This window comes from Diospyros lotus, chromosome 3 (assembly GCF_014633365.1).
Source record: "Diospyros lotus cultivar Yz01 chromosome 3, ASM1463336v1, whole genome shotgun sequence".
Taxonomy (NCBI): Eukaryota; Viridiplantae; Streptophyta; class Magnoliopsida; order Ericales; family Ebenaceae; genus Diospyros; species Diospyros lotus.
The window spans coordinates 40792171-40803021 of NC_068340.1; the positions used below are offsets into that span (position 1 = coordinate 40792171).

Below are 10851 nucleotides of genomic sequence, written 5' to 3' on the forward strand. Positions count from 1 at the left end.
TCCTTGCAGATTTCAATCACCACAGTTGGGGATTGAAATGAGTTTCGTCAAAAATTTGACAAATGAATTTGGCAATGACGAGGTTTGTTGGAGGCATGATTTTGGAGTTGGTTTCCTAAATTTGGCGATGACACTAAGTTTAGCAAGTTGGTGGAGTCAGCCTTATGCATGGCATGAATAGGGTAACTTTTGTCTCATATGTTTGAGGCATTAGTTGTGGTTTTTCCTATCCTAGCTTGTGTGTTGTAATTTTTTTTTGTCTTTTTGGGGATTTCTTGTAGATTATTTTTTGTTTTTTCTTGTTTAATGTTAATTTCATTTACAAAGAAAAAAATAATTACTTTAAACGCAACAGTTAAAAAAATAATAGAGAATGTACATTTATTGCATCTTATTTTTAATATTCAAACAATTTTATTGGTTAATGATAAATATATCGTGTTCTGAAATATTTAATTAACTAATAAAATTATTTGGATGTTGAAAACAAGATACGATACGATTACTAGAAAACCAAAAAAATAGAACAAAATAACAAAATTGAATCGATTGAATAAGTTAAAAAAATATAAAAAATTAAAAAAAATAATAATAAAGTGTAAAAATGAAGTATTTTTGTATTACAATTGGCTAAGTTATTTTAATTTTTTTTTTAATACAGAGACCAAATAGAATGGAAATAACTAAAATTATCAATTTTAGAAATTAAATCCAACTAATCTATAGTTTGAACCGACTTCCCCTGACAATTTTGGCCAATTTAGTTCGATAATGTTGCTCACCCCCAAATAGAGTTCAGTCAAAGATTTTGAAATTAGCTGACCATCCAACTATGCGGTTTAAGTAAGAGTGTAGCATTACTTGTTATCTGGAAGAAGAGAAGTAGAAGAGAAAGCGGCTGGAGGTGGTCTCAGTTGCACAGCCATGAGATATTATTAACGGAAGCCATCTCCATCATCCACCAAACTATGCGGTCGTCCTCTTTAAGCCGTTTCAGATTCCACCTCCCAATCAGATACATAGGTCCCATTTTCCTTCCCCAAATATTTGACAGCGACTTTCAGGGAGCCCATTCTCAGTCCTTGGATTGATTTGCTGGCCCAGAACCCGTCTCTCTCCATATTCACTAACTGCCCCCTTCTAGCTCTGCTTTCTAGTCCACCCACATTGGAAAATCTACCACTTATCTGTTTCCTTTTCCCTCGTTTATCTGTATACGAATGAGGCTCCTCTTTCTCACCTGGGGGTTAGTCTGCAAGTTGAATACCTTGGGTGTGTTTGTATTCTGGTTGTTCACTGTTTTGTCACTGTGAGTTCAGTTGGATGCAGAGGATTGGAACGTCCAGTTTTGTTTGGAAGGGTGGCAAGGCTTTGAAGTGAAGAAGTTGTCTTGAGCAGATCAGTTCAGCTGCAGGCAAGAGGTTTTGAAGCTTTCCGATTTTTTTTCTTTTGTGTCAATGAATTCTTTGCAGCTCCAACATAGAAATAAAGGAGGGTAAAACTCAGAACTTCCTTTGGAAGTGAAGCAAAAGGCTTGAGAGGGTGGGAAAAAAGAACTTTTTGAGGCTCAGAGTGGGCTAAAGATGGCTGTTGAATTGATCAGGGATGACTTGGCAAGGTCCATGAGCAGGACCATGAGCCGGCGGTTGAGTTACAGCTCAAGCGGCAGGAGGAGTTGGGCCTCGGCCAGTCTCCGAGAGGCATGGGGAGGAGCCGATGTTTTCCACAGGAGCCAAAGAGAAAATGATGAGGAAGACTTGGTTTGGGCCGCCATCGAGCGCCTTCCCACCTATGACAGGCTGAGGAAGGGAGTACTGAAACAAGTTTTGGACAATGGAAGAACTGTCCATGAACAGGTTGATGTTTCGAATCTTGGATCTCAGGACAGGCAACAGCTCCTGGAGAGCATACTAAAAGTTGTGGAAGATGATAACGAGAGGTTTCTTCTTCGGCTCCGAGACCGGACTGATAGGTAGTATTGCAATCAATCATGCTTAACTTGGTTAACAATTGGTGACTAAGAGTTCATTTCGTGGTTTTTATTTGTTACTGAACAGTTTTTGGAATCTTTGGTGTGGGTGTTGAACAGAGTTGGAATTGAAATCCCAAAGATTGAAGTCCGGTTTGAGCGTCTATCCATAGAAGGAGATGCATATATTGGTTCCAGGGCACTCCCCACTCTGCTGAATTCTACTTTAAATGAAATAGAGGTAATTATTGTGCTTCTTCAGTTTTCCTGATTACTGATATCTTAAAATTGCAGTTATAGTTTATAGTTGACAAATATTTTGAAGACATATATATATATATATATATATTCTTTCCCCTTTCTTTCTTTCTTACTGCCTATTTTGGGGTGGTTTAGATGATGAATACCCTAAGCTTGTGATGTTTCTGTACCTGTAATGCTGAATAACTTTTTCTTTTTTAATTTTTATTTCCTGTTGTGAATAGGGAATTCTTGGATTCATAAAGATTCTCCCTTCTAAGAAAAGGGTTGTAAAAATACTACGAGATGTGAGTGGAATTGTAAAGCCATCCAGGTATGCCCATGAAGATTTGCAATTCTTTCATCTTCTTGATAATGTAAGAGCAGTTTCTTGTTCAAGTTAGGTTTAGCTTGTCAGTTTCTTTAATGTTACACCGCTAGTTGAATTTTTAGTCCTCAACATCCTTCTCTTTCTTTCTTGAGAAAAAGTGCGTTTTCTCAGGATGACTTTATTGCTGGGCCCTCCAGGCTCTGGAAAGACCACATTGCTGCAGGCACTTGCAGGAAAGATGGGCAAGGATCTAAGAGTCTGTGGTTCTTCTACATCTGTTTCTGAATGATAATCTTTACAAACAATTTCGAAGTTGTCCTGTGACAAGAGACTGTTACATCCTAACCTTGTAACATTGTTTTCTCTAATTTCCATGGACAGGCAGGAGGGAAGATCACTTATTGTGGCCATGAAATGACTGAGTTTATTCCTCAGAGAACCGCTGCTTATATTAGCCAGCATGATCTTCACCATGGTGAAATGACAGTGAGAGAGACATTGGATTTTGCAGGACGTTGCTTGGGAGTCGGAACCAGATATGAACTCCTTGTAGAATTGTCGAGAAGAGAAAAAACCGCTGGAATTAAACCAGACCCTGAGATTGATGCATTCATGAAAGCTACTGCATTGGCCGGCCAAGAGTCTAGTTTGGTGACAGACTATGTTCTTAAGGTTAACTTCCTTCTCCTTCCAGAATCAAACATTCCATGTACCTATCCAAGTATTGATATTGGACTCATTATTGGAGAATTATGACAGATACTTGGATTAGATATATGTGCTGATATCATGGTTGGTGACGAGATGAGAAGGGGTATCTCAGGTGGACAAAAGAAGCGTGTCACAACTGGTATGCTAAGAACAATCTATTTTGCATTTTATGTAAGAAAAATGTATTTCTGCTTATTTTCCCCCTCAATGCAGGAGAAATGTTGGTTGGGCCAGCAAAAGTGTTTTTCATGGATGAAATATCAACTGGTCTTGACAGTTCGACCACATACCAAATTGTCAGATATATGAGGCAGATGGTTCATATTATGGATGTGACCATGATAATCTCTCTTCTGCAACCTGCTCCTGAAACTTATGATCTTTTTGATGATATTATTCTTCTTTCAGAGGGTCAAATTGTATACCAAGGTCCACGGGCAAATGTTCTTGAGTTCTTTGAGAGTGTGGGATTCAAATGCCCAGAAAGGAAAGGAGTTGCAGACTTTTTGCAGGAGGTGACTTCTAGGAAGGACCAAGAGCAGTATTGGTACAAAAGAAATGAACCTTATCGATATATTTCGGTATCTGAGTTTGTGGAACTCTTTGAGAATTTCCACATAGGGCAGAAGCTTTTTGATGAACTTGGAATTCCTTATGACAAAAGCAAAACCCATCCTGCTGCACTAGTGACTGACAAATATGGTATCTCCAACAAGGATCTCTTCCAGGCATGCTTGTCGAGGGAGTGGCTATTGATGAAACGGAACTCCTTTATATACATATTCAAGACTACCCAGATTACAATTATGTCAATAATTTCCTTCACTGTGTTCTTTAGAACAGAGATGAAATCTGGTCAACTAGCTGATGGAGGTAAATTTTATGGTGCCCTGTTTTTCAGTCTTGTGAACATCATGTTCAATGGAATGGCTGAGCTTGCATTGACAATTATGAGGCTCCCTGTATTCTTTAAACAGAGGGATTCTATGTTTTATCCCGCATGGGCTTTTGCCTTACCTATTTGGCTTCTGCGTATTCCCCTCTCACTTATGGAATCAGGGATATGGATCATCCTTACCTACTATACGATTGGGTTTGCTCCTTCTGCTAGCAGGTATGCCCTTGGACTTCCATTCTTAAGCATTAGTAGTATTATTGTCACATTTGTATCATTTAATTCAAGTCCAACAGAGAACTAATCTTTTTGTCTGACATGAAAAAATTAAACCATGAATAGTACCTGGTGAAACCATGCAATTGCAGACTAATTCAAATATCCTAACTTAACATTGCTCAGGTTTTTCGGCCAGTTGTTGGCATTCTTTGGCATACATCAGATGGCTTTGTCTCTCTTCCGTTTCATTGCAGCCCTTGGAAGAACACAGGTTGTTGCAAACACTCTCGGTACCTTTACATTGCTGTTGATTTTTGTCCTTGGAGGATTTATTGTTGCCAAAGGTCAGTGGCATCTGTCTTTATAATTTTTCTATTTGTATTTCAATAGCATATTTCTTCTTAATTTTTACCATTTGTAGTTCAATCTGTAGGAGTGAATGGATTTTATCCCTACTAAAAAAATTGATGCAATCAATCTGTTCCACATCTGGTCAAATGAAATTGGGCAAGCAAAAAAATTCATATTTATGATATTGTTTAGCAACAATTATTGTCTATATCTGCAGATGACATTGAATCATGGATGATATGGGGCTACTATATTTCTCCAATGATGTATGGACAGAATGCCATAGCCATGAATGAGTTTCTTGATAAAAGATGGAGCACGGTGAGCATGCCAATTATGTCTTACAAAGGAATTTTGGCTCAAAATTCTGCTTAACTTCATTTCCCGATTAGTTTAAGAATTATAAATTTTTGGTTTTTGTAGCCAAATAACGACCCAAGATTTCCTGAACCCACAGTTGGAAAGGTTCTTCTTAAGACCAGAGGCATGTTTGTGGACAATTATATGTATTGGGTCTGTGTTATGGCACTCTTTGGATTTTCTGTGCTCTTCAATATCTGCTTTATAGCAGCACTGACCTACTTGAATCGTAAGATGAGACCTCACACTAATCTTGCTTCCAATTATGGAATCTGTTTCTGGTTTTGACAATTTCTTGTTTTTGAAAGCAGCATTCGGAGATTCTAAATCTGTTTTGGTGGATGAGGATAAAAAAGGTAAGAATAAGAAGCAGCCATTATTGTCTACCAGAACACCAGCCAATGATAGGAGTTCAGCATCTACAGGCCCATTATTTGAAGGTTAGGTGTTATAACTCTATTTATCTTTAACATTTTAATGTAGTTGATTGATCTCCATGTAGTGCTTGCTATATATTTGACTGACAAGGTTATAAGACTAGTATCATGAATTATAACTTCACTAAATTCATTACACTATAGTAGTTCCCTAAATGAATATTTTTTCAGTGAATCTTTGCAAAGCAAAGGTATGGCTGTGTACAAAAGCATCTCTCTCTCAACCCTCTTCAAGTGGGGAGCCTTGTGTACTAGGGACATTGAAGAGCTATTTTCAATGAATTAATATTTCAGGGAGTCTCATGGACCAGGGAGACCCTTTTTTAAGATTTTTTTAATCTTATTGGTCACTTCCACTGTGATTTCCAATTGAGGAGGCTCATTTTTACTAGATTTCAGTTTCTGTTTTCTGTAATGTTTTATTAATAACTGGGAAACCATATTAAACAAAATGATGGGTGTAAGAAAGAAATAAAAACTTGAAGAATTTCTCTCTTTGGAAGAAACAACATTAGATGGCACAGGTATATAAGGTTTAGTAGGTTCCCTCTCGATTTGTTAACAAGCGTAATTGATGTTAGTGGGGACTTGAAAGCCTTATCTATCTGAAGACCTAGTTGGAAGCCCAAAAGTATAGAAAATTGTTACCCAATTTTGGATGCTTGGAGTTCTTATTTCATTTTACTTGTGTAGAAGCGAATCATTGAAGAAAATGTTATCATTAAGAATTTGTATGAAGTTTCACGTTAGGTGGTTCCTCTTCACAAAGAGAATTTGTATATACCTACTAATTGTCATGCATCTTGAATTAAAGTTAATAGTAAATAATTGAAGTAACTTCATACTAGAGAACTACAATTTGATGACCCCTACAATACAACAACAAAGCTTCATGGGTATGTAACTGATTATCATATTACTTTGTCCACTGTAGAATGAAATAGATGACACATTGCTCTGTTGTTGCTTGCGTCACTTGTAGGAGTTTGTGGTACTGTTTTCATGGATTGAAATTAGGTATACATAAATGTTGATGGTTTTTCTCCTAGTTGCTGAGCTGACTGAGCCTGAAAAATTGCAGGTACTGAAATGGAAGTTAGCAGAACTCCAGACCACACCAACTTAAAGGTCAAAGAGATTACGGCTGGCAGGAGAGGAATGGTCTTGCCTTTCCACCCTTTGTCACTTGCATTTGATCATGTCAATTACTATGTTGATATGCCCGCTGTAAGTCCCTTGTCTTAAAAGACTAGATTCAGATATATTTCCTTCTTTTTTATTTTCCATGAATCATCACAAGAGGTGGAATGCATGGAGATAACTTTTCAAGATTTACATGAATTTAGTAAGAATTTGCATAAAAATATGTATATGGCTAAATTATATGTTCTTCAGCATATAGCTTTCCAACATCGTCCGCTGCTAAAACTGACAATTAATGGAGTATAGAATTAAACGATTATTTGCCTAAACTTTGCCATCCTTCATCAGGAAATGAAGATCCAAGGAATTGATGAAACTCGTCTCCAACTGTTAAGAGATGTCAGTGGTGCTTTCAGGCCTGGTGTTCTCACGGCATTGGTTGGTGTTAGTGGGGCTGGGAAGACCACCTTGATGGATGTGCTAGCAGGAAGAAAAACAGGTGGCTACATTGAAGGTAGTGTCAACATTTCTGGCTATCCAAAGAATCAGGCAACCTTTGCTCGCATTAGCGGTTATTGTGAGCAGAATGATATCCATTCTCCACATGTTACTGTTTTTGAATCTGTTATGTACTCTGCCTGGTTGCGCCTTCCTCCAGATGTAAAGAAGGAAACACGGAAGGTATATTTTCTGTCAGCTGTTTCTTCTTTTTTTCTTCATTACCCTATTCTTTCTGTCTGCTCTTCTAGACAATTTTTTTTTTAACAAGTCAAAATTGCAATTAAGTTTCTTCAGAGAAATTATGAGTCTCTCATAAAATGGATCTTCAATTTTTTATTTTTTTTTTATGTTCTTTGCTAACCTTGGGGTTCCTGGTGGGTTTTATAGGTTAAGAAAAATTGATGGATAAGCTCAAGTTTTTCCTTCTTCTTTTGGTCTTTGTAATTTCATTCTTTAGCATGCATATTTGTTTATTGTTCCTATTTCAAATATATGCTTCTTAATCTCTGTGGGCAGGTTGCAGCATTGCCACATGTTTAAGATTATAGATTCATATACTGGGAAAATGCTAATGTTAATATGTTGCCTGATTATGTAAATTATAGATGTTTGTTGACGAAGTGATGGAGTTAGTTGAATTGAGTCCGATAAGGAATGCCCTAGTTGGCCTTCCAGGAGTTGATGGTCTCTCAACTGAACAGAGAAAGAGGCTTACTATAGCTGTCGAATTGGTTGCTAATCCTTCTATCATCTTCATGGACGAACCAACTTCAGGCCTTGATGCTAGGGCTGCTGCAATTGTGATGCGAACTGTGAGAAACACAGTGGATACTGGCAGAACTGTTGTCTGCACAATTCATCAGCCAAGCATAGACATTTTTGAAGCTTTTGATGAGGTAGTAATCAATCAAGGATATACATTTTTAAATTTTCAATTCCGTAATTTTGATGAACCAATGATCTAAACTTTCTATTTGATTTCCTGCAGCTATTGTTGATGAAGAGAGGAGGACAAGTCATCTATGCCGGACCTCTTGGTCAACATTCTCACCTGCTTGTAGAATATTTTGAAGTGGGTATCATTTCTCTGTTGTAAGCTTGGTTTGTCTTGAAAATTCTTTTGTTTCTGTATAAAATTGAGAGTTATCCATACATTTATTTATAGAGTTAAACAAATGTTAATTTTCTTACTCATGATTCTATCTGTAATCTATTGCACAGTCTGTCCCAGGTGTACCAAAAATCAGGGATGGTACTAATCCTGCTACATGGATGCTAGAGGTTACCTCTGCTGCAGTTGAGGCACAGCTCAATGTGGATTTTGCAGAAATTTTTGGCAGATCTGATTTATACCGGTATGCAAAATATTAACAATATTAGCTCAATAGTCCCTGCCATTATTTTGTCCCCACATTAACAATATTAGCTCAATGGTCCCTGCCATTATTTTGCCCCCACTTCTCATCTCCCTCCCTCTCTCTCTCTCTCTCTCTCTCTCTCTCTCTCTCTCAGGAGAAATCAACAACTTATCAGAGATTTGAGCATCCCAGCACCAGGGTCCCAGGACCTATATTTTGATACCAAATACTCTCAACCGTTCATCACTCAATGCAAGGCTTGCTTCTGGAAACAGCACTGGTCCTACTGGAGGAATCCACAGTACAACGCTATCCGTTTTATCATGACAACATTTATTGGTATTCTATTTGGAGTTATTTTTTGGAACAAAGGAGATAAGATGTAAGTCATATTGCTAATGTCTTGAATAAACTACACAATCATGCAACAATATCCACTTATGCTCTTGAACTGTACCTTTTCCTTCAACATAAATGTATTTCCAACAGGGACAAGCAGCAAGATCTGTTGAATCTTCTAGGAGCTATGTATATTGCTGTGATGTTTCTTGGAGGAACAAACACTTCAGCTGTGCAGTCTGTTGTTTCAATAGAAAGAACAGTCTTCTATCGTGAGAGAGCAGCTGGGATGTACTCAGAATTGCCTTATGCATTTGCTCAGGTGAAAGGACAGAATTCAGATTCACACTCAAAGCTTCTGAACAGCATTAAGAATGAACAACTAATTCTAATATCTTATGCCCTGCAGGTAGCAATCGAGACCATTTATGTTGCAATCCAGACTTTTGTTTATAGTCTCATCCTTTATTCAATGATTGGGTTCCACTGGCAAGTAGACAAGTTCTTGTGGTTCTACTTCTATGTGGCAATGTGCTTTATCTACTTCACATTATACGGGATGATGCTGGTAGCACTCACTCCAAGTTACCAAGTTGCTGCAATTGGCATGTCCTTCTTCCTTAACTTCTGGAACCTGTTCTCCGGGTTCATGATACCCAGAACGGTATGTACACCTTGCCAGAACATTGAAAAACCAACATTCTTAATTCTTTAAAGCATGAAGCACAAATTTAGAGAGAATATCCTAATATTCACCATTACAATTAATTCATAGAACTTCAAATTCAGTTTATTCTTAATAACTGTAGACTCATGGTTCTAACCATAACCATTTGGTCATGTTTTTCCAATAAACTACAATTTTATTAGTTTCTTCTCACATGCATGATTTCGAAAATTCAGTTTGTGACAGATAGAACCAACAAAAGAAGGAGTAATTTCATGAATTCCTTAAATAGGAAGGCAAAGTATGCCACTTGTCCCGTTGTGTGTCATATCCAAATGTTAATAACAGTGAAACAAAATGGTTCCAATTCTTCATACGATATCTGAAACCCTTTCAGAGTTGATCTGACTCTTCATAATGCCTTCTTTACATTTGCAGCAAATCCCAATATGGTGGAGGTGGTACTACTGGGCTTCTCCTGTGGCGTGGACTATCTATGGTCTCGTGACATCTCAGGTGGGTGACAAGATGAATCTAGTAGATATACCAGGAGAAGGTGCTGTCCCAGTGAAGATTTACCTTAAGAAATTTCTTGGCTATGATTATGATTTCCTCGGAGCTGTGGCTGTCGCTCATATCGGTTGGGTTGTCCTCTTCTTCTTTGTCTTTGCCTATGGCATCAAGTTCCTTAACTTCCAAAGGCGATAAGAAACTTAAAAACAGGAAATTTTCAATTATTTAGAACTCAAGATTTTGTGTACATCATATACGTTTGCAAGAATAGGCTGAGAAGAACAGAGACAGTAGAGAGAGATGATCAGATTGGTCCCCATATATCAAGAGTGCTTCAATACTAGTCACTTGTATTTTTCTTTCAAATTTTGTGAGATCTAATATCCTCTGAATTCTTTATACATTTGTCAGTAATTATTCCAATACCTGATTAATGAAAGTTGAATTTTCTAGTGGAAGTCCACTTTCCCTTCTTTCCAGATTTTTTCTTTTTTTTCCCCCTTGTTTGGATCTTTTCCCCTTTTCAATGGAAATCAACTTCTTGAAGGAAATTAGAACTGAAAACTTATTCTCACAACCGGAATTGTTGCCTAGTGGTAGGTGGTTGTGCTAGTGAGCTCTCGAGGGTCTCCAATTTGAGTTTCATGAGTCTCAGTTGCTCTCCACTATGCCCTGAGTGGTATAATCTTACTTACAGGAAAAAAATAAAGAAAGAAAACTTATTTTCAAGAGTTTCGCATTAATAACTTGACACAACAACAATAATATATCAAAGCCCTAATCACACTGTGGAGAATGATTATGAAATTTGTGGGAA

The 10851-nt window shown here is 37.5% G+C and overlaps 1 protein-coding gene across 3 annotated transcripts; it reads left to right on the forward strand.

Moving 5' to 3' along the window:
- Positions 1-1074: 1074 nt before the first annotated feature.
- Positions 1075-10492, forward strand: LOC127796503 (pleiotropic drug resistance protein 2-like). 3 transcript variants are annotated; one of them, XM_052328663.1, is made up of 20 exons: positions 1075-1414; positions 1604-1972; positions 2090-2210; positions 2455-2543; positions 2712-2796; positions 2922-3212; positions 3300-3390; positions 3465-4365; positions 4549-4709; positions 4934-5037; positions 5140-5305; positions 5388-5516; positions 6595-6740; positions 7005-7337; positions 7763-8053; positions 8146-8229; positions 8379-8512; positions 8670-8897; positions 9005-9518; positions 9960-10492. In XM_052328663.1, the coding sequence occupies exons 2-20, from the start codon at positions 1623-1625 to the stop codon at positions 10227-10229; spliced, it is 4488 nt and encodes a 1495-aa protein (XP_052184623.1). In that variant the 5' UTR covers positions 1075-1414; positions 1604-1622; the 3' UTR covers positions 10230-10492. The 3 variants fall into 3 exon arrangements, with proteins under 3 accessions (XP_052184623.1, XP_052184622.1, XP_052184624.1); XM_052328664.1 differs by having other exon boundaries at positions 1078-1972; positions 9005-9176; positions 9264-9518; XM_052328662.1 differs by having other exon boundaries at positions 1075-1972.
- Positions 10493-10851: the final 359 nt, after the last annotated feature.